This window comes from Rana temporaria, chromosome 3 (assembly GCF_905171775.1).
Source record: "Rana temporaria chromosome 3, aRanTem1.1, whole genome shotgun sequence".
Classification (NCBI taxonomy): Eukaryota; Metazoa; Chordata; class Amphibia; order Anura; family Ranidae; genus Rana; species Rana temporaria.
Window position 1 is genome coordinate 378,376,997 of NC_053491.1, and position 24,880 is coordinate 378,401,876.

The following is a 24,880-nucleotide window of genomic DNA, read 5'->3' on the forward strand; positions in this document are numbered from 1 at the left end:
TTTAAAAACAAAAACAAAAAGTTTTTTATTTTTTAGCATTTAGTTTTTATGTGAAAGATCCATATTTGTTCACATTTTAGCAAATACTTTTGGAAAAGCTGTTTTACTCGATTATAGCTGAATTGGTTGCTTAGAGCAGCTATGACTCGCAGAACAGAACCTTTGCTGTCAAACAGCAAGTACCAGCAGAGACGGTACAAGAGGTGGGCGGGAGTGGGCGGGTTGTTAGCAGGCATAAGAGTATCATTATCCTATGCCGGGCATCACTAAATGGCGGCCCGCATCAGGCCCGAGCTGCTGCTCTTTCTGGACCGCCGCAATCGCGCCATTTAATCACAGCTTTGTCCCTAGCCTCCCTTGCTATCATTAGCAGAGTAGAGACGGTGGGACCATTCTGCAATGGTTGTGGGACCAGCACTGCGTGGAGAGCGGTAGCTGCCTGTCACGTTAATCGGGAGGTGATTGGCTGCTAGGAGGCGGTCCTAGCAGCCAATCACCAGTTCACTAATATGAAAAGTCAACCCGGCAACTCCCGTGCCCCGCCCAGTGCTGCTGTGCCTTCAGTTTATGATTGTGCCGTGGCTCCCGCCTCCTGCACTCCGCTTTATGAAATGAAAGGTAGGAGAGTGAAGGAAGGAAAATATATGGAACTGTGAAGGATGGGAAGCGAGGGAATGGGGGGCAGTGCTGTGTGTGGGGGGGGTCATGTAAAGGGCAAAATACTGTGTGTGGGGTGATATGTGAAGGGGCAATACTGTGTGGGGGCGATATGTGAAGGGGGCAATACTGTGTGGGGGCGATATGTGAAGGGGGCAATACTGTGTGGGGGCGATATGTGAAGGAGGGCAATACTGTGTGGGGCGATATGTGAAGGAGGGGGGGCAATACTGTATGGGGCGATATGAAAAGGGCGGACAATACTATGTGGGGTGATATGTGTGAGTGAACTCTGTTTCTATCACATTAAACCTAATTGAATTTATATTGTTTTAAGTATATTCTTGTTTTGAAATGACATTGATTCTTTCTTAAAAATGGGGCGGGGGCGCAGATTTGGGGGAGTATGAGATGTGCCCTAGGTCCCTAACTAGTTACATTTGCACTTACCAGCCCTCAACTTTGCTTGCGCCCAGGACGCTGTACCCAACCAGCACAATGTCTTTAGATTTGCAGAATTCCAGCAGTTTGCTCTGATTAAAGAATATGTGACACTCCACCTGCAGAGAGAAACATTGTACCGGTTAGGGAGAATGCCACATTAAAAACATATTTTAGTAAATAAAAAAAAATCGTGAACACATTGATGCATAGCTAGAACTCCACTCATACTTCATTGCAATCGGATGGAGCATCTTCTCTTGGGTATTCAACAGTAGTGTTGCTCACGAATATTCGCATTGCGAATATTCGACTCGAATATAGCATATTCGAGAAATCGCGCTATATTTCGAATTTCGCGGTGAATATTCGCAATTCCGAATATTCGCATTTTTTCAATTTGATTTTTAAAACAGATCACATCCTATCGACGTCTAAAAGCATTGCTGGTATGATTAGAGACCCTGGGCCGAGTAGCTAAGCTGAGGCGATCCTTTTATGTTGCCAAATTGAAAAAAAAAAAATTGCGATTTTTCGCTATTGCGAATGCGAAAATGATTGCGAATTTTCGATAACTGTGGTAGGAGAACTCTGATTGTCTCTGATGCAAAAGGGGGGGGCTTTGTGTATGTTTCTGTTATGAATATTTGTATGTTTGATATTATTTTTTTTTGTAAGAAGGAAAAAATTGCGCATACCTTAAAAAAAGGGGAGAATACAGCAGCAACTCAAAAATGTTATACAACATAATTTAATACAAGACAGAAAATGGAGTCGCTCTACAAGAATAAAAAATATGTCTAGTGACAAGACATGTGGGCAAATTATAAAATAAGCAAGCGCAAATAACTTGTGAAATACACAGTGAAACAAATATATAAAGAAATATAGTCCCAATAATAGAAAAATAATCTTTCATAAAAATGTCTTTGATATGTGAAGTGAAAAAAAGTCCAAAGCATGCAGCATGAACGTGTTCAATCTTCAAGGTGTTTGATTGACAAACGGCTGTGACAGATGGATAGAGTAAAGAATCACCACCAATGCAAAACACTTTTTATTTTCTATTGTAAAATATCAAGAATATTCTGAGCCAATCAGAGTGCTCCTTCCGCATTTGCCGAATATTCGCAATTATTTTGTATTGTAAAATATCAAGAATATTCTGAGCCAATCAGAGTGCTCCTTCCGCATTTGCCGAATATTCGCAATTATTTTGTATTGTAAAATATCAAGAATATTCTGAGCCAATCAGAGTGCTCCTTCCGCATTTGCCGAATATTCGCAATTATTTTGTATTGTAAAATATCACGAATATTCTGAGCCAATCAGAGTGCTCCTACAGCATTTGTCGAAATTGCGCAGTAAATATCGCATTCGCATGTTGCGATATTTCGATAAAATATCACGAATATTCTGAGCCAATCAGAGCGCTCCTCCAGCATTTCTCGAAATTGCGCAATAAATATCGCATTCGCATGTTGCGATATTTCGATAAAATATCACGAATATTCTGAGCCAATCAGAGTGCTCCTACCGCAGTTATCAAAAAATCGCAATTATTTTCGCATTCGCAATAGCGAAAAATCGCAATCATTTAATTTCGATAAAATATCACGAATATTCGAATTTAGCGAATATATCTCGAATATTCGAATATATATTCGAGATATATCGCGAAATCGAATATGGCATATTCTGCTCAACACTATTCAACAGTAGCTGTGCGTCCATAGAGAATCTATCTATTGTCGCCGCTGCCGCCCCCTATTCAAGTATCTGGCCCCTTGTCAGGCACCAGGCATCTTAATTACAGCGGCGGGGGTGTTTTTGAAAGCGCCTGATTAGAGCCGTCGGCTCTAATAGGCGTCCTGATTAGAGCCGTTGGCTCTAATAGGCTTCCAAATTGGTAAACAGCGTGCGCAGTTCTGTGCTTTCGCTGTTTTACACAGTGTTGTGTTAAAGAAGCAAATAAATTGCTTCCCTAACACTGACCCGCCTCTCAGCCAATCAGGTGCTCGGGTCTGGTTACCCTGTCACTGTGATTGGACGCCTATTAGGTGTCCAATTATAGCAGAGATGACAGGAAGAGGGCGGGAGAAGACATTTAGGACTCGGAGCGTGGAGGAGAGTGCTGAAATAGGTAAGTGCTGGGGGGGCACACTGGCAGCATTTGATGGGGCACAGTGGCGGCAATTGATGGGGCACAGTGGCGGCAATTGATGGGGCACAGTGGCGGCAATTGATGTTTTGTTCTGTTTGTGCCCCCAAAAAAATTTGAGCACCAGCCACCACTGTTATTCAAGCACTAAGCTTTGCAAGGAGACAAGTAGTAAGGCTTTATGACATCTTTTGTGTCTCCTGGAAGCATCAGAAACTGATCAAGGTAACTTTTTTGTCAAAGCGTTATTTTGAGAATTGAAAAAAAAAAGAGAAGTATGGAAAATATTTGGGGAATCATACTTACCTAGGTGGATGTAGCATCAGTTCGATGCTGCATCTGTCCCCTGCCTGCTCTAAGACTGAAAACTGAGCGATCAAACACTGCCGATCTCTGGGTTCTCAGAGCTCCATAAGCAGAGAGCCGGTGAGCTGAGCTGTGAAGGGGACAGGAGCGGCTGGCTCAGGCTCTCAGCGGCTCACTGAGAGCCTGAGACGGGTGCCAGTCCAGGCATGTGGGTGGATTCTGACCATATGGTCATGATCTTTCCGGAGCTTCGACCAGCTGTGTGACAGGTGCTTAAGCCCAGTGTCTGCTGAAAATGGGTCACAGGAGTGCAGAACGAACTACAGTCTTGTGATCCATAGGAGATGTGAGTGAGTGATTGAGAAACTTGTAAAGCGCAACACATGCGAACTGAATCGCCTCTGGGTGCTGTAGTCATTTCATGGGCAAGGAAAACCCCAAGACCTCAGAAGAGATGGGTTTTAATCTTTCTCCTGAAGGCCAAGTGGTCCAACTCCAGTCGGATGGTGGTTGGTAGTGCATTCCATAGCCAAGGTCCCTGGACTGCAAATCTTCGATCTCCTTTGGACTTGTATCTGGCTTTGGGTATCTCCACCAGGTTTTGATTGGAGGATCGCAAAGCGCGGTTGGAGTTGTGGGCTTTTATTTTTTCGCATAGATATTGGGGGGCGTTGCCTTGAATACACTTATGCGTTAGGCAGAGTGCCATGAAAGTGATTCTATCTTTTACTGGCAACCAATGAAGGGATCTCAGTGAAGGTGAGATTGATTCCCATGTTTTTTTGCCGGTCACTAGTCGAGCGGCCGTATTTTGAACGACTTGCAGATGAGTGATTTGGTATTTGGGGAGTCCTAGATAGAGGGCATTTGCGTAGTCAAGTCTGGAATTGATGATTGTTCCCACCACGACTGCTATGTCCTCTTTCGGGATAAAGGGGGTGAGTCTGCATAAAAGGCGCAGCAGGTGATGAGATCCGCTGACTACTGACCCTATTTGTGCATCCATTGTCATGTAGGAGTCAAAAATGACTCAGAGACTTTTGACTTTAGTGCTCAGGGAGATAGTTTTGCCCAGAATGGTCGGGGGAGTCCATGTTGACGCGAGGTGACTTTTCCGGTTATCGTGAAACAGGAGAAGTTCTGTTTTCGAACCGTTGAGTTTAAGATAACTGTTTGTCATCCAGTTATCTATTAGAGTGAGGCATTTCGCTAGTCCAAGAGAATGATCCTTTTTGTTGCAGATGCGGAAATACAGTTGTGTGTCGTACAGACAAAGGAGCTTTTTTATGAAAGAGTTGCTTTAGAACTGAGCAAGCCACCTAGATGGCGAAATATCTTCAACATTATAGAACAGGTCCAGTTAAATGGAACCACTACTTGCTATACCCTGACCTAGATAAATGAGAACCTTAACCGACATTAGTAAGAATTAATTCTAGAGCTGATATAAAAACAATGTTTGCCTTATTTTCTATTCAATAGATTTGTTCCCTAAAGTCTCTCCCCATGTAATCACTGTAGTTACCTGGTTACAGACAGGTTTATACTTCAGTCCCGGTGCACTGAGGATCAGCTCCAGTTGTTTGCGATTAAAGTTAGACACTCCGATTGATCTGACCAGTCCGGCATCTTTACAAGCCTCCAAAGCCTGGAAATCACCAGTTAAAAAGATTCAGATATACATAAAGTGTGATTACATTTTTTGAATAAGGAAAAAATCCTTCTTGCCACCTTAAAGCAATCAAATAGTTGCGTAATCAACATAATACAAAATTATTGCTTATAAATATTAGAAATCATTTAGTTTGTGTGTATTTAGAAACAGATACAACCCTCTTTTTGAACAGTCTACTGTGTCAGCACAACCAGTATCTGTGGAACAGTATTCCATTTTTTTCCAGGTCATAAGCACTGTACACACGACAGGGAATCCTGTCAGGAAAAAAAACGATGGTTTTCCCAGTGGGATTCCTGGCAGGCTTGCCCTGAAAAGCCGTGTATACACACGACCACACAAAAACCCGCCATTCTTTTGAATGCCAAGAACGCGGTGACGTCATTGACAATGACAAGACGGTGTCTGGTCACATTTGATTCTGTTGCGGCCATCTTGCTACACCCCACACTATCATTGTATGCTACCGCGCATGCGAGAATGCACGGTTTTTCTACCCGGCAGGTAAGCATACAGATGACAGGAAATACTGTTCTGGGAAAATAGAGAGCAGGGTTCTTCATTTTCCCGTCGGGATTCCCGGCTGTTTTCCGGACGGGAAAACTGTTAGGGAGCATACACAGGGCCGGGATTCCTGGCCAAATGCTCTCCTGGCAGTTTTCCTGCCGGGAAAACCGGTCGTGTGTACGAGGCTTTAGTTTCTGTCTGTTTAAGTTAAAGCCTAATCCAGCTAAATGTATCCATTGTGCAATAGGGAGACAACATAGATCACAATTGGGAAACAGGGGCAGAGTAGTGTCACCCCACACAGGAAGTGCCCAATTAGAGACCTTCATTGCAGGACCCTTCAGGTATTATTTTATTAAAAACTGAAGATTTAAAAATATTGAATTGACAGCAAAGCTTATATGAGATTTTACTGAGCCCAGAATCAATGACCAAATTTCCCAGTTTACCTTCCAGGTATCCCGGATATCGGTGTTGTGAAAAATGAATTTTCCATTTGCGTCTTTGGGAAATGGATCATCTCCAGGCTGGGAAAAAAAAGAGAGAGAAGAAAAGACAATGTTCACATTTTGATTTATATTGGAGAATCAGTCCTCAGAGATACACCAACTGTCTAAGGCCCCTTTCACACTGGGGGCGGGAGGCGCGGTGGCGGCATAGCGCCGCTAAAAATAGCGGCGATATACAGTCGGAATTGCTGCGGGATTCGGCCGCTAGCGGTTCGGTATTAAGCCCGCTAGTGGCCGACAAAGGGTTAATACCGCCCGCAATGCGCCTCTGCACAGGCGCATTGCGGGCGGTATTGCCGCGGTTTCCCATTGTTTTAAATGGGAACTAGCGGTGAAGGAGCGGTATACCTCCCGCTCCTCTCACCGCTCCAAAGATGCTGCTAGCAGGAGATTTTTTTCTCTCCTGCCAGCGCATTGCCTCAGTGTGAAAGCCCTCCGGCTTTCACATTGAGGTTGCTAGGCAGGAGTTTTTCCAGACGGTATAGCAGCGCTATTTTTAGCGCTGTACCGCCTGAAAAACTCCTCAGTGTGAAAGGGGTCTAAGTGGGGCATTTAAAAAAGCAGTGTTAATGACCGAACCATCTGCAACCTAAGCCAATCTTATCTTAGCGTAATCATAATACAGAATTAAAAATATGATTATAAGAAAAATATGTATTTTTAAGACAAGAAATACAAAAATAAAATTATGAAATACAGTTCAAATATAGGTGTCCTTTTATGAAAGTGCAGTAAAATACCGCTATTCAGTTCTCAGGCATTCTCAGGGGATATCGCTCTCCTCTGAGTGCCTGTTTATGAAGCTCTGTAGATCGGCTCTCATGTCGAAATGAGGAGTGATCTACAAACGGCTGGAAACTCCTGGGAATGGCTTCTCTCACTATAATCTCTCACCACAAAATAATAAAGTTACATTCCCACCAAACAATATACATTAACCCAATTATTAAAAAACATTGTTTTTATCAATATTTAAAGCTCATACATGTGCCTATTTAAATGTGAATGGTATATAGTATATGAATGGAATCCCACATATGTAATGCAGCTATACACCATTCATATAAATGAAAAATACATTTATAATCATTAAAACATTTTTTTTAATAAAATATAAAATATAAACCCTGTATTACTGTAATAGAACAGTCCATGGGTAAAACCATATTTTAGGGTTTACAACCTGTCTGTTTAAATTACAATAAAAACAACTTAATATAATAAAAATGAAAAAAACTGCCTCTAGATGAGTGACAAAATACTTTAAATCATTAAGCTGTGTGATAAAGCTTGTGAACAATAGTCAATTTGATAAATCTAGTGAACAAACAGTATGAAAATAAGGGTAACGTCCCAGCAGCTGAGATAATCATGTTCAATATTTCGACATGGAAAAAATGTTTTCGTTTTTTATTTAGTCTTTAGTCCCATTAAGAATATTAAGAAATATTTTTTGAATATAAGAGAAAATCAAGTCAGAACAAATAAAAATAATTTCTAATTGGTCACTTTGTTTTAAATGTAATCACTGTCATACAAGCATGTATAGGGATGGTGTGTGAACCTACCTTAAATTCCACAGGGCTGTGGATTATGAAAAGATCAATGTAATCTAGTCCAAGATCCTTTAGAGAGTTCTCCAGAGCCGGACGGACCCTTTCTGGAGCATGATTATTATTCCACAGCTTGAAATTAAAAGTGAACAAAAATAATTTGGTCAACAAAAGTGATATGAGGTAGTATAAAAGACCTGTAACAAATACTATCCCCTGCCAGAATTTTTGTGTAGAAGCAGCAGTCTCTCTGCAGAGGTAATACACTCTCCAACCAGAGGAAGCAGGAGCTTTGATGGATTTTTTTCATCAGATACCTGATACTTTCATCAGTCTTGCCTACACACCATCGGTTAAAAATCCGATCGTGTCCAAACGCGGTGATGTAAAACACTACAACGTGCTAAGAAAAATGAAGTTCAATGCTTCTGAGAATGCGTCGAGTTGATTCCGAGCATGCGTGGATTTTTGACCGATGGACTTTCCCACAGACGATCGTTTTTTCTATCGCTTTTTTATCCATAGGAAAAATTTAAAACAGGTTCTATTTTTTTTCACCGATGGGGAAAAAAAAAACATGGGGCCCACACATGATCGGCTCATTCGATGAAAACGTTCCATCGGTCCGTTTTCATCAGACAAATCGATCGTGTGTACAGGGCTTAAGACTTTGCACATCTTCTATTTTGATACACATATGAAGCACCTAAGAAGCATTTAGCTAATTTTAACTGAAAGTTGATTTAAGCTATAAAAATCGAATTGTGGGTTCCTATGGAAAGATGGTGTTCCATAAAATCACACAGTCAAACTCATATACAGCTACTGTAAGACCAGCTTTAGTTCTGCAGTCCCTGTTTCCTGTATTATGCATTCTCTATCCAGTCTGCATTCACTGGTTGTATCTACTTAGTTGTAGGCTTTATTCACACTAATGCGTTTTCTGGTGCATTTTGCAGAAATGCAGGGACATTTTTTAACATGAACTCCTATGGAACATGTTCACATTTTTGTGCCTCTGTGTTTTTAGAAAGGGTCAGGGACTTTTTCCCCGCAAATGGCAGCGTTTTGCAAGTAATAGACTTCAATGGACCTGCATCCAAAAGGCAAGTACAGCGATTTTGACGGGATTTTGCAGCGATTTTCTTTTTTTAACGCTGTATATAGCTGGTTGCTAAGGAGGGGGCCGGGAAGAATTGCCAGCAAAAAAAAAAAAGTGGATCCCCTAGCTCCATGGGTCTAGTATGAATTCGGAGGGCACCCCCATGGCAAAATAAAACAAAAATGGCGTGGGGTCCCCCCCAAAATCCATACCAGACCCTTATCCGAGCATGAAGGGAGGGTCAGGAAAGGGAGGGGACAAGCGAGCAACCCCCTCCTGAACCATACCAGGCTGCATGCCCTCAACATGGGGGATGGGGGCTTTGGGACAGGGGGGCTCTGCTCCCCCCACCCCAAAGCACCTTGCCCCATGTTGATGAGGACAAGGGCCTCTTGCCGACAACCCTTCCCCGGGAATTATCGGGTGTAGTAATATTAATATAGATATGTAGGTATTGTAAAATATTGTGGTATATGAAAGGCACAGTATATATAGGTTTACATACAGGCATTCAAGGTTACACATCAAAGGGGTTAGTGGTCAAACGACACGTATCAAAAGGACTCTTTGATGTGTTAATCTTATCTAAGACGACCTAGGTGTGTAGCCTGGTACTTCCTTACATAAGGAAGTGTTTATTAATGTTAATTAGACTTGTGGGATGTTCATTCAATGGGAACATTTGGTTGACCCCCCCCCCCCCTTCCAGTGTGAGTCCAATATTTGAAGGACTCAAGCTGGCATTCAAGGAGTCTAGTCTTGTCTTGTCACTCTACGATGAATATAGCACAGGTCTAGGAAAAGATGGGATTCTGAATTATACTCTGTTGGATTCTTGTATCGTCTGTGGAATTTGGACTTTGTATGTTATTGGAAGTTCATTAAATTTTGCATTCTCTGGAGAACCTGGTGTGAGTTGCTGCGGAACAACAAATTTATAGTCATCGTACTAATATCTAAGATATTAATTATCTAACTGGAGTACTGGACACTATACATGATCACTACATTTATTGGACAAAATTAGATCACTACATCGGGGTCTTCAGGTGGGGGGGCCTATCGAAATCTGAAAGCCCTCCTTTAACAAGGGGGTCCCCAGATCCCGCCCCCCCATGTGAATGAGTATGGGGTATCATACCCATTCACCAAAAAAAAGTGTAGTGTTAAAAAATACAGTAGACAGCTTTTTTTTTAAAATATGTTCTCCGCTTCTTCCTCTGGTCTTCTCCTTCTCCCCCTGCTTCTTCTTCCGCTCTTCTTTCTTCTTTCTCTACCGCAGCTGACGACCCTCCTCCAATGCTGCGTCCCTTTGATCTGTCGGTGCCGATTTCCTGCATTTCTTAAATAACAATGCGGCGCGGCAATCGGATTATGCCATCCAGAGGCCACGCCCCCTTGTGACGGCACAGACAAATCATGCCCTGGGCTGACGTCACAAGGGGGCGTGGCCTCCAGATGATGTAGTCCGATTGCCACGACCCCATTGTTATTTAAGAAATGCAGGACATCAGCGCCGACAGATCAGCGGGGCACAGCATTGGAGGAGGTTCGTCGGCAGGAGCGGAAGAAGAACACAGAAGAAAGAAGAGCGGAAAAAGAAGCAGGGGGAGAAGGAGAAGACCGGAGGATGAAGATGTCGGAGAAGATGGAGGAAGAAGAAGATATTTTTAATAAAAGACTTGTCAAAAACTGTCTACTGTATTTAACACTACATTAGATTTTTTTTAAGTCTCATAGCTGGGAACTCTAAGGTATTATTGAGAACACAGCTAACTGTCTCACTGCTGAGAACCATGAGATTTCATCTCTACAGCAGCAATACAAGCAGCAATAAGTCCCTCTCCACACTTCAACATTAAAAAACAATATATAAATATATTGCTGGCAATCAGCTCTGATTTGACATGCAATTTGACCTGTCAAATCACACCGATGTGAACGGTGGGCTAAAGCTGCTAGCTAATCATGGAATACCTGAGATTAACTGCAAAATTTTAAATAAAGCACACAGGCCCAGCTACACAGGATATATTTAATCAGCATCATCAATAATCAGGAACAACAGCCGTATTGTATAACTGAGTGTAATTAATGAGGCGTCGCAAAGTTTAAATATTTTATGTATTTCACTGACTTTAACTGGTCAAAGCTCAAGTTCAACTTTGTAACACTTCCTACTTATAATACTGCTACATTTGATTCTTCAAATTCTTTTTATTTTTAATAATTTCCCTTACACTCACAATTTTACTATTCCTCATTTTGCTTTTTTTTTTTCGGTCTCACACAGTTTTACAAATCATGCGGCTTGTCCTTGTCTAGCAATGGAATCCCTAAGGCCTCGTACACACGATAGGATCGCCAGAGGAGAACGGTCTGAAGGACCATTTTCATCAGTCCAAACCGATCGTGTGTAGGCCCCATAGGTTCTTTAACCTTCGGTCAAAAAAATGAGAACTTGCTCTAAAATTGAATCGATGAACACCTAACCGATAGGTCAAAACCTATCGTTAGTACGCAAAACCATCGGTTAAAAACCCGCGCATGCTCAAAATCAAGTCGACGCATGCTTGGAAGCATTGAACTTCGTTTTTTTCAGCACGTCGTTGTGTTTTACGTCACCACGTTCTGACACGATCGGTTTATTAACTGATGGTGTGTACGCATGACGGACCATCAGTCAGCTTCATCGGTTAACCTAGGACAACGGTCCTTCAGACTGTTGTCCTCTGGCTATCCTATCGTGTGTACAAGGCCTAACAAACAGAGCAGCTTCTAGAATCGCCCTGACTTGTATGACAGTATGTTTGGCATCATGCCTCACTGTATACAATTTTTTCATATTTTTATGAAAATTTCTTACCAGGAGATTTTCCAGTAAAAACACTTCTTGTTGCATGCTGACAGCGGTTAGCTACTGCGTTGCAAGTAGCATCAATCTTGTCAGCCTGCCATGTGAGCTGAGCTCCTTCAATTGGCCATTGGGCACCTATAAGGTCTTTTAGATGGGCAGCCCAACAGCCAACTTAAAAGATGAGCATGGCATGCTCAAAGTGTTGCTGCTATTTGCAAGGCAGTGGTTTAGCAGTGTCAGCTCGAAACAATAAGTGCTGTAACTGGCTGGATGTTCAGGTAAGATAATGTAGAAAATATATGTAACCATTAAATGTGCACTTTGCCAAATATACTGGAAGAAAGCATTAGGGTTTTCATGCATTTAAAAATCACAGTCTACAACATGAAGTCAAATGAACACCAGGAGAGAAGAACTGCATTCGGGGACATTTTATTTATTAATTGATTCATTGAATTTAATATATTTATATATTTTTGTTAATCAAGTCGAGCATGCAAAAAGTAATTGCAAAGAAAAAAGAAAAAAAAAGAGAATATAATGCGGGTCACATAAACCACAGATGATAAAAAAACACATGTAGGGAGGTTTTAATTATGTATCTTTTTAAACAGAATTGCATTTTTGGCTTTGTTTTTGTGTCACAAAGATAGACATGCAGGATTATTGTATTTCTGTAATTATTATTTTTTTACAGCTAATTGGAGAAAATAGGTTCAACAGTCAGTTCAAATTGGTGGCTAAAATGAAATCATACAATTTTATAGAACATTTACCTTTCCAGTGTAGAAAATGTCCTCTCTCTTCACCGTTCCATCAGCAATCTTTGCATTGATAGCCCGCCCAACTTCTACTTCGTTGCCATAGATGAAAGCACAGTCAATATGACGATAGCCAACATTGATGGCCACCTTTGTAGCCTCCCCTGCCTGTTCATTAGTGTACTGCAAAAAAGGCAACAAAACAAAAACAATGATAAATGATGAAGAAATTGTGTTTCAAAAGCTGAAGATGCCATAATGCCTCTAGAAACCCTCATACAACAATAAACAAATGTATTTGCAGGCGTCAGCTCTTGCCCTCCACCTGTAGAGAACTCCTCAGATGTGTTTCGGCCTTTTCAGGGCTTAAACATAGTTGGGTAGATTCACATACAATTGCCTAAAATTAGGACGGCCTAGCCTAGTCTTTTTAGGCTACACCGCCGTAAATTATTTAGGATATTAGTGATTCTCAAACCACTTACCTTCAAATTTTCGGCGGCGTAGCCTAAAACGAGCGGGCGTTAGCGTGCCTAATTCAAATAACTGGGAGGGGGGCGTGTAGTATGGAAATGAGGCTTGACCTCACGTTTGACTTTTTTACACTGCGCATGCGCCGGGCGACTACATTTCCCAGTGCGCATTGCGGCTAAGTAGGCCGTACGGGCCTATTGATTTTGACGCGTACGTAAACGACGTAAATCCCGATTCGCGGACGACTTGCGCAAACGACGTAAAAAATTTGAACCTCGCGGCGGGAACGACGGCCATACTTAACATTGTTATTCCACCTCATAGGTGGAATAACTTTACGCGGTCTATCGCGTACGGAAACGACGTAACTTGCCGGTGTAGGCCCGGCCTACGCTCGTAAATCGTCGGGAATCGGCGTATCCCCTCATTTACATAATCTACGCCGGCCGCAATGGAAGCACCATCTAGCGGCCACCAGAAACATTGCAAGCTAAGATAGAACGGCGCAAGCCGGCCTATCTTAGCTTTGTTTAAGTGTGTCTCTGTTTGAGAATACACTTAAACAAACGCCGGCGTAGATTCAGAGTTAGGTCGGCTTATCTGCAGATAAGCCGGCCTAACTCTTTGTGAATCTACCTAAGAGTCTTTTGCAATTAAGCCCCAAAAAGGGCAAAACGCATCTGAGGAGTGCTCTACGGGTAGAGAATAGGAGCTGAAGCCATCTTTTACCTATCTCATTCATATATATGCAACAGGGAGTCAGTGTCTGTGTGCAGACGGCCACCATTTTGTTGAAGTCTACTGGAGCAGGGTGAGCCAATTCTGTCCGTCTTGCACCAATCTTTTTACATGCGGATCTAACAGACACAGGTTTGGGGAGACATCCGAGCAGTACTATTTTCATTGTTTTGAGCTACAATGTTAAATCATGTTAGTTTAGGTAGTGCGTTGTTACACACGCCATGCTTTGTGGTATGTTGCATAAAAAAAAAATCAGTGGTCACATGCATGTTTTTAATCATTGAGGTGTGTTGTGGCCACACTTAAATGGATGGGATGGCTTGATGTCCAACTAAGCATTCAGTTTAAGTCAACTAAATACATTGGGCCAGATCCACGTACATCGGCGCATATATAGGCCGGCGTAGCGCATCTCATTTCCACTACGCCGGAGAGGCAAGTACCGGAGAGGCAAGTACCGTATCCTCAGAGCATTTCCGTCCAATGTTGCGCCGGCGCGACGTAAATTCATAGGTGTAAGCCGTCGTAATTAAGTAGGAAGGAAGTGGGCGTGTTCCATTTAAATCAACCGTGACCCCATGCAAATGAATGGCCGAACGAACGGCGCATGCGCCGTGACGCTGACTATGTCCTGCGCCCCTCTGCGCATGCTCAGAACTAGGCCCGGCGTAATCCCTGAGATACGCCCAGGGCATAAATACACCCAGACATGCGCCCGTCGAGCGCAAAAGTACATCCGCTTGTTTCCCCCCCTGAAGCAAGGTACTTTTTGCTGGTGTTTTGAGCCATGTCTGCTCCAGGTTCAGAGAAGAGGAGGAAGCTGAACTATTCTCGCCAGGAGAAGAAGGTGATCATCAGGGCCATGTCCCAGTTTGAGGTGTATTTGTGCATTATTTGAAAGGGAAAGGGCCTAAAGCACTGAAAAAGTTGCATACACTGTAAAGCAGAACACCAGGACTGGGACAAGGGGTGGGCAGGAGGTACAGCTGCCCTGGGCACTGTGGTTTCATGTGAGATGGGAGAATGCTGCAAGTAGACTGAGAAGTGGGGGAGAATATGTGTTGAGAGGGGCAATTTGGGGGATGGGAGGGAGGGAGTAAAACATATAAAAAAAGGGGGTAGGGAACCAACTAAATGAAGGTACACATAGGGGTACCACCGGGTAATTATCCACACACTTGAATCAAATGGGCCTCAGAGGCAGGGAGTAATAATTGCTAGGAGTGTTTAGGGAGATTTGTGTTGGGCGGGGGAGGGGAATTGTGCTTGGAGGGGACAGGATGTGTACTCGGAGGGGAAATTTGAAAAGTAGATGATTTGTGCTAGGAGGGGTGACTATTTGTGTCGGAAAATTTGGGGGATGGTGGGGGAAATGATTTGCGCTTGGAGGGGGGTTTTCAGCAGGGGGATTTGTACTCAAGGGATTTATGCTTAGGGAATAAGCATGCAAATTAGTGCCCATTTTTTTTTTTTGCTAGAAAATTACTCAGAACCCCCAAACAATATATATTTTAGCAGACACCATAGGGAATAAAATGGTGGTCATTGCAACTTTTTATGTCACACGGCATTTGCTCAGCAATTTTTTTAATCGTTTTTTTTGGGGGGGAAAACGTTTCATGAATAAAAAATAAAACACGAACGTTAGCCCGATTTATTATTTTTGTGTAATGTGAAAGATAATGTTACGCCGAGTAAATGGATACATAACATGTCACGCTTTAAAATTGCGCACACTTGTGGAATGGCGCAAAACTTCAGTACTTTAAAAAATTTTAAGTGTCACTTATGGAGATTTATAAGGGTACATGTTTAGAGTTACAGAGGAGGTCTAGTGCTAGAATTATTTCTCTCGCTCTAACGAACGCAGCGTATGTAACTTGTGTGTATCTGGCGCAGATACTAGCCAGTGCCTCACCATCCACTGACCTCACCGCACGTCCCTGCTGTATATGCAGTGGGTGTGTGGGACAGCTTATGTAGGGGGTTAAGCCATTGTATGCTGATTTGAATGAAGTGTTTAAAGTTGGGCCTGTGGTGTCAGGGGACAAGAGAGAGAGGCCTGACACAAAGAGGGTCATTCTTCTGCTCTCCTCCTGCCTGGACTCATAGCGCCGACCTGAGTAAAGGTAACTAATCTGATTTAAAGTGTCATATTGTGCTTTATTTACCATTAAAGTGTGTCTCTGCTCTTGAGTAGAGTGACCAGACATCCCCGGTTTCTGGGGACAGTCTCTGGATTGAGGACAGGGTTTTGACCCAGGATTGGATTTGAACAGGGGCTGGGGCAACATCACAGCTCCTATGTCTTCTGAGGCGAATGAGCCTAGGCTGACGGAACCTGCCTTAAATAGCCCAAAACGGGCTGAAAACCTGCTTGTTCTGACCAGTTTGAACTGACCTTTCCCGGGCTTTCTATACATACCCCAGGAAAGGTCACCCAAAGGACAAAGAGCCCGCCAAAAATTCCCCCAGAAGAGGTCACCTGGGGTACAAATGAGCCAGTTTAAACTGACCTTTCCCAGGCTTTCCATCCAGGCCCCAGGAAAGGTCACCCAAAGGCCAAGTGCCCCAATTCCCTCAGAGGAGACTAAGAAAATCCACAGGGGAGACCTAAAACTGTCACCCGTCGCTCTCCCATGAGGAAAAGGGGGGCTAGAGTAGGGTGACCAGACATCCCCAGTTTCAGGGGACAGTCCCCTGATTGAGTACACTGTCCCCGGACCAAGTCTGTCCCTGGTTTTGTCCCCAGATTGGATTTAATAGGGGGCAGGGGTAATTTCAAAGACAGTCAGTGCAGAATTAAAATAAAAAAATTAGAAATACCCCCCCCCCCGCTCCGCCGTGCCTACTAGCATAGGGGGGTTGTATTGTTCCCATTATCTGTGCCCCTTTCTGATGATCATGTGCTGGTCGGAGCGGAGGGAATATTTCTTCCGTTTCGGGCGCATGCCCATTCAGCTCCGCTCGCATGTTCTTCTGCCTTGGCTCAAATCCCGGCCAGCCACCTGCCTATCTCCTTGACTTCCCTGTCGGAGTGATCTTCCTCCGCTCCCCATCCAGTAGTAGCCAGGGGCCCCAAAAGTAAGACTTGAGAGGCTGTGAGGCAGGCGGGGACGGGCAGAGACTCGCTGATTGTTGCCATTACTAGTAAAGAAAAAATATGTCCCCGGATTTCATTTTAAAAATCTGGTCACCTTGGGCTAGAGGCTGCCCCCTTTTCCTGTCATTCTTCGACAGAAATATTGCAGTAAAGACAATTTCTGTGTTTTATCATAATGTGTGTGTTTCTCATTGATCATTGCACTTACACTATTGCCAGGTGTGCCAGAGGGGGCGGAGACTGTTATTGGGGTTAAGAAGCAGAGTAAAGGACTGAACATACAAAAGAAGATCCTTCGAGAGTTTTTACAAAACTCCTGGCCACTGTGTAAACTCAGCCTTAGACCGCATTCACATCTAGGCGTTTTTACGCCTGTAGCGCTACGCCGCTGCCGCCAGAGGGCTGGAAATACATGTCCCTCTATGGAGATGGTTCACATCTCCACGCCGAACGCCTGACGCCTATCGCCTTCAGGCGTCTTTCGGCGTTTCGGCTAGGAGATGGGAAGCATCTCCATAGAGGGGGTCATTCTGGGGCACATCTGGGCGGACAATACCGGCGTTTTGTCGCCGCAAATCGCGGTACAAAACGCCGCTATTTGTACCGCGATTTGCGGCGACAAAACGCCGCGATTTCGTCCGCCTAGATGTGAATGGAGCCTTACTTACTGTTATGTTTTATTGTTAATACATTTGATTTCATAAGAAAATAAATTGAAGTCTGCATCCTACCTGTTCGGTGGTAGCGGTACCGAACCCGATCACTGGCATCTTGTGCCCATCGTTCAGAACCACATAGGAGTCTGCTTTTAGGGCCATTGTCTGCGTCTGCTTCCTATCTTGCACACTGACTTCTTTGCTACTTATGTATGTGACTGTATTCCATCTCTAACCCCTCCTCCTGGTCGGCCTGTAATCTGCACGTGCTGTGGAGAGTTTAACCACTTGTTGGCAATCACCTCATTTGCAGCACATCAGTTTCAGCTTGTTGAAAATAAGAGGACTGCCATCACGGGGTTAAACATTCACATTTTCTTTGTAGTCTAGGCCAGGGGTCATCAACCTTATCCTCAGGGTCCACTAACAGGCCAGGTTTGCAAGATAACTGAAATACATCCCAGGTGATATCATTTGCTGCTCAGTGATTGCAATATTCTAGTCCAGTGTTTCTCAACTCCAGTCCTCAAGGCGCCCCAACAGGTCATGTTTTCAGGATTTCCCTCAAATGAAACAGCTGTGGTAATTACTAAGGCAGTGAAACTGATCAAATCACCTGTGCAAAATGTTGCTATGAGTGTACCAGCGCACACCAAAACATCTGTCACACACAGATTAGGTTGAAATGTTTTCTAATGCAGTTGAAATGTTTGTTAACCCCCGGACCATATTGCTGGTCAAAGACCTGAGCACTTTTTGCGATTCGGCACTGCGTCGCTTTAACTGACAGTTGCACGGTCGTGCGACGTGGCTCCCAAAAACAAAATTGGCGTCCTTTTTTCCCCACAAATAGAGCTTTATTTTGGTGGTATTTGATCACCTCTGCGGTTTTTAGTTTTTGTGCTATAAACAAAAATAGAGCGACAATTTTGGAAAAAAATGAATATTTTTTACTTTTTGCTATAATAAATATCCCCCAAAAATATATAAAAAAACGTTTTTTTCCCTCAGTTTAGGCCGATACGTATTCTTCTACATATTTTTTAGTAAAAAAATTTGCAATAAGCGTTTATTGATTGGTTTGTGCAAAAGTTATAGTGTTTACAAAATAGGGGGTATTTTTATGGCATTTTTATTAATATTTTTTTTTTTTACTAGTAATGGCAGCGATCAGCGATTTTTTTTTCCGGTACTGCGACATTATGGCGGACACTTCGGACACTTTTGACACATTTTTGGGACCATTGGCATTTTTATAGCGATCAGTGCTATAAAATGCATTGGATTACTATAAAAATGCCACTGGCAGTGAAGGGGTTAACACTAGGGGGCAGGGAAGGGGTTAAGTATGTTCCCTGGGTGTGTTCTAACTGTAGGGGGGGTGGCCTCACTAGGGGAAATGGCTGATCTTCTGTTCATACATTGTATGAACAGTCCTGACAGGACCGGGAGCTGTGCGTTTACACACACAGATCCCGGTCCCCGCTCTGTAACGAGCAATCGCGGGTGCCCGGCAGCGATCGTGCCCGCAGGGCACGCGCACGGGGGTCAGGGGCGAGCGGGGGGCGCTCCTAGTGGCATGCGCGAGAGCCAACGTTATATTACGTGCTCTCGCGCAGGGGAGCCGACCTGCCGCCGTAAAACGACGGCGGCTGGTCGGCATGTGGTTAATAAGGTTGAAATGTTTTCTGATGCGGTAGAAATGATGCAGTTGAAATGTTTTCTAATGTGGTTGAAATGTTGATTACCCACTTCTCGCCTGCCGGCCGTCATATGACATCCTTGAATTTGTGCAGGTATATCTGAATGATGCCTGCAGCTACAGGCATCATTCAGATGTCGTCTTTTTCAGCCGGCGATTCCCTACACCATAAGAATGATCATAGCGGCTGTCCTGCCGCTTCATCGTTATTACGGGCAGCAAGAAGGGACGTCCCCCCTGTCCTGCCACCCTCCGGTGCTTCTACCGACTCACCGCTGCCATCGGTGAGTCAGAGACAGGTTCTGCCGGCCCCGGATGTTTATCATAGAGATTTCTAGTCTCTATGATCGTTCGGAGGCCGGGCACAATGTATTGACACCACGCCCGGCCTCTGCATTCAAACAAATGCCGCTGCCTCGGCTGGGAAGCCAAGATCATTTTTGATTTTGATTTTTAATTTCAGGCTTCCCAGCCTAGAGGTGAGATGTGGGGTTTTATTGGCCCCATATCTCACTGTAAGGGGGACCGATCATGCCATATTCCTATTACAAGGGATGTTTACATTCCTTGCAATAGGAATAAAAATGGTCAATTTTTTTTTTTTTTTAAAGTGTCAAACTAAAGTTAACAATAAAGAACAAACCAAATGTAAAGCTCCCCTGTCCCTGTGTGCTCGCACGCATACGTAAGTCCCGCCCACATATCAAATCGGTGTTTAAACCACAGATGTGAGGTATCACCGCGAACATTAAAACGAGAGCAATAGCCCTAGACCTCTTCTGTAACTCAAAATATGTAACCGGTAAAAAGAAATTCAAGCGTCCCCTATCGGGATTTTTAAGTGCTGAAGTTTAGCGCCATTCCACGAGCATGTGCAATTTTGAAGCATGACATGTTAGGCATCTATTTACTCGCCGTAACTTCATCTTTCACATTATGCAAGAAAATTGGGCTAACTTTACAGTTTTTTCTTTTTTTTAAGCATAACATTTTTTATTATTGCAGTTGAAATGGTGTTACTGCTAGGCACTGATTGGCACGGTGATGGGCACTGATTGGCACTGTGGTGGGCACTGATTGGCACTTTGGCACTGAAAGACATTATTGATGGGGCTTGTCTTGTCTTGCATACACACGGTCGCACAAATGTTGTCGGAAATTCTGAACGCCAATAACGCGGTAACGTACAAGACGTAATATTAAAGCAGAAGTTTTCAGTCCATAACAGCATGACAAATGTGCTAGCTCCATTAAGAACGCTAGTTTTACCAGACCGAGCGCTTCCGTCTCGTACTTGATTCAGAGCATGCGTGGAATTGTGTGCGTCGGAATTGTACACACACGATTGGAATTTACGAGAACGGATTTTGTTATCGGAAAATTTGAGAACAAGCTCTTAAATTTTTGTTGTCGGAAATTCCGACAGCAAAGGTCCGATGGAGCCTACACACGGTCAGAATTTCTGACAAAAAGCTCCCATCGAACATTTGTTGTCGGAAATTCAGACTGTGTGTACGCGGCATTCGTGTCCCAGCTGGCTATAAAGTTGGACCAGGTTCTTTTGTTTTCTGATTTGTCTTTTTACATACATATACACGTATGCGGCACTACCGTGTTCCACTCTGTTTTCTAATTTTGGTAATTAAAAATGTCGATAGGCGACAGAGGGGGTCTAGTGCTAGAATTATTGCTCTCACTCTAATGCTCGCAGCCATGGGCGTCCGCTCAATAGGGCAAGGGGGGTCAATTGACCCCCCTGGAATCGTAAGAAGGTGTTGAATTGTGGCTGAGAAGCTTCACACTGCAGCAGCTCTCGCAGTGCTGACTGAACAGTATACTGAACTTTTCAGACACTCCCTTGCTCCCATATAGGGAGTGCGGCCGGGGAAAGTCTGCTTCAGGGCACTGTGTGGAAAGATATTGTATTTCCATATGTCCCTCCTGCTGGGCGGGGGCGGGGGCTGGGGCTAGGACGAGCTATGCACGGGTCTAATGAGTGTGTGGTGAGGATGATGCTGCTGGCTCTGTGGCTCAGAGGACGCTGAGTGCAGGAGTGAAGAAAGTGTGATCTTGGGCATGAAACAGGGAAGGTAAGGATAAAGAAAGCAACATGCCCATGCATTCTACTCATGGCACTGTGTACAATACAGTACTGCACTGCCACCAACTCCTAATATTCTAAATACTTCAAGTTGCTGCTCACCATCAAATGTGTTCTCACATTCTACAACTTAATATATACAGATTAATGGTGTTGCAATACCTTTTAACCATGTGCAGAAACATATTTTAAATACATTATATAAAAAAAGTGATAATTGAATACACAATCCCAGTGCAATAAATCTATAAATACCCCAAAAATATTCTCCAAAATATTACCACATATGTTGATATTATAAATGACTTGCATAAAAAATGGTAATTGAATACACAATACCAATGCTGCAAATCTACTGATTAGAATATACCAATAAGTCGCTTTTAACGCCCGCTAGCGATCGAAGAAAGGGTTAAATGCGACGTTTGTATCGCCGCTGCCGAAGCGCCCCCCCCCCCTGAAAATATGTCAGCGGACGCCCATGCTCGCAGCGATACCTCACATGTGTGGTGCAAGCACCATTTACATATGCATGTGTGAGTTTGGCACCCCTGCATTAAATCATTTAGATATTTACATTATATTCTTCAGGTCTAGGGGCCCAAGAGTCATCTCACTGCTTGCAGTGCTCTTAAGAGGAGTACTGAGGCAGAGGCAGGGTGCTTTTCTGGAAGCTATGTACATCACACTGTTGGCCCCTCCCACCAGCCATGATCTGCCTGCATTGCATAAAGATGCACAGAGGCCCATAAATTATGTCTCTGAGTCTAATATAGGGTATGTAAAGACATTGAAAATGTTTTATGTAACATGTCACTAGCATGTTGATGAAGGGCAAACTAAGAACCAGGAAAGCAAAATATAAGCAGTTTAAACTTAAAGCAACTTTTAATTGCTGTCTGTATCACCCGTTAAGGATATTCACCTTCTCTAATTGTCCTGTTTACAATTAGCATTGAAAATGTAATAAAGGGCAAATCTTCCAATAGGGACTCTAGTTCTGGTGACCTGGGGGTCCCCCAAGGAATTCCCTTTATTTTCAGGGATTTCCTCTCACTTCCTGTTTGGCTATAAGACAGGAAATGAACGAAAATCTCCACAATGGGACACAGATAGTGAAAAAAAAAATCTGACAGGGGTTATAACCCTCCCCTACACTATCCAAAATGAGAAAATAAGTTCTACTTTAAGCTAACAACAATAAAAACTAAAACATATGCTTACTTTGGACCAGCTTTCCTCTATATACAAACTGCTGCATGGCCCTAGGACTTTGTACCTCCATATATTCACAAATGGGAATCAGATCTACAGGTGTCATTCACAAAATTACAGATTAACAGACTCATTTACCTAGTCCATAAATCTTCGATTGCAAACCGCTTCCAAGAACATGGCTACAAGTTAGTGTCGATGTGGTACAGGGTTGTAATATTACTGCATAAATTCTATCTACAAGTTTTGCTGGAGATATCACAAAAAAGCCAGGCACGCTCCTGCATATTTTCTGGCAGTGCCCACTGCTGCACCAGTTCTGGTAGGAGTTAACCACTTTAGCCCCGGGCCTGTTTTTCAGAGTCGGTGTTTACGAGACAAAACCATTTTTTTTTGCTAGAAAATTACTTAAAACCCCCAAACATTATATATTTTTTTTTTCTAACACCCTAGAGAATAAAATGGAAGTCATTGCAATACTTTTTGTCACACCGTATTTGCGCAGCGGTCTTACAAGCGCACTTTTTTTGGAAAAAATTCACTTTTTTAAATGAAAAAATAAGACAACAATAAATTTGGCCCAATTTTTTTATATATTGTGAAAGATAATGTTACGCCGAGTAAAATGATACCCAACATGTCACGCTTAAAAATTTCGCCCGCTCGTGGCATGGCGTCAAACTTTTACCCTTAAAAATCTTGATAGGCGACGTTTAAAAAATTCTACAGGTTGCATTTTTTGAGTTACAGAGTAGGCCTAGGGCTAAAATTAATGCTCTCGCTCTAACGATCGCGGCGATACCTCACTTGTGTGGTTTGAATACCGTTTTCATATGTCGGCGCTACTCGCGTATACGTTCGCTTCTACGCGCGAGCTCGTCGGGACGGGGCGCTTTAAAAAAATTTTTTTTTGCTTTTCGCATTTATTTTTATTTATTTTACAATTTTTAACACTGAAAAAAAAAAATAAAAATTATCACTTTTATTCCTATTACAAGGAATGTAAACATCCCTTGTAATAGAAAAAAGCATGACAGGTCCTCTTAAATATGGGATCTGGGGTCAAAAAGACCTCAGATCTCATATTTAGGCTTAAATGCAAAAAAAAAAAAAAAAATTTGGAAATGTCATTTTTTCAAATGACAAAAAAAAAAAATGTTTCTTTAAGACGCTGGGCGGGACTGACGTTTTGACGTCACTTCCGCCCAGCGGAGCTATGGGGACGGGCGAAGGAGATTTTTCCTTCAGTCTCGTCCCCGCTCAGCTGCCGGATGGTCGCGATCTCCTCCGCCGCTACCGACGGCTCCGGTAAGCGGCGGAGGGCGCGGAACAGCGGCGGGAGGGGGGGGGCCCTCTCCCGCCACCGATAACGGCGATCTCGCGGCGGATTCGCCGCGGAGACCGCCATTATCGTTAACACGGCCGCCCACAGAAGAGATGAATATCTCGATTGTGGCAGCAGCTGCTACCGTTACCGAGATATTCATCTCTAAAGTGATGACGTATAACGGCGGTGGGCGGTCGGCAAGTAGTTAAGAATGTATTTCTCCAACTGATGTCTGTGGACCTCGGTTCGGACCTCTTGGGATACCTGCTACACATTTATGCAGTGCCTTTACACCAAAGCACTCACTGACCATACATATGTTGAATACAGCCCAGATGTCCCCGCCAACGTTAAAAACATTAAAAACTGGTTTGCTAGACTAAATGAAATCAGGAACATGGAAAGTTTAATAGCTACATTGTATAATACAGAGGATACATTTAGGGACACCTGGATGCCATGGTCAGCCTATACCTGCTCTTCCCAATACATTGACTCCAGAACATGGGCCCATGTACAGTGAACGTTTGGGACTTATGCCACGTACACACGAACGTTTTTCGGGTTCTAAAAAATTACGTGTTTAATGGTCTAGAAAAAATTACGTTTTTTTCAACCTGATCATTAAAACGGCCTTGCCTACACACGATCGTGAAAAAAAAATGCTGTAGCAAAGCGCGGTCACGTACAACATGTACAACGACAATATAAAGGGGAAGTTCCATTCAGATGGCGCCACCCTTGGGGCTGCTTTTGCTGATTTCGTGTTAGTAAAAGACGATTTGCGCTTTTTAGTCTGTTACTGCGTGATGAATTTGCTTACTCCATTATGAACGCTAGTTTTACCAGAACAAGCGCTCCCGTCTCATAACTTGCTTCTGAGCATGCACGTTTTTTTCACGTCGTTAAAGCCCACACGCGACCATTTTTTACAACCTTAAAAAGGACAACGTTAAAAACATTGTGAAAAAATAGAGCATGTTGAGCAACTACTGACAACCGAGGCTCTGATGAAAGAGGTTCACCTCTGAA

General features: G+C 43.3%; 1 protein-coding gene across 1 annotated transcript in view; it reads right to left on the minus strand.

Moving 5' to 3' along the window:
* The window catches only part of LOC120932847 (aldo-keto reductase family 1 member C1-like), a 33,120-nt gene extending 15,398 nt beyond the window's left edge, over nt 1-17,722 (minus strand). Inside the window, exons 1-6 of the mRNA XM_040345633.1 lie at nt 17,579-17,722; nt 12,545-12,712; nt 7,825-7,941; nt 6,197-6,274; nt 5,091-5,213; nt 1,108-1,217 (exon numbers count right to left, since the gene is read on the minus strand). Of these exons, the coding sequence (XP_040201567.1) occupies nt 1,108-1,217; nt 5,091-5,213; nt 6,197-6,274; nt 7,825-7,941; nt 12,545-12,712; nt 17,579-17,665 (683 nt within the window). The 5' untranslated portion in view covers nt 17,666-17,722. The remainder of the gene's footprint in view (nt 1-1,107; nt 1,218-5,090; nt 5,214-6,196; nt 6,275-7,824; nt 7,942-12,544; nt 12,713-17,578) is intronic.
* Nucleotides 17,723-24,880: the final 7,158 nt, after the last annotated feature.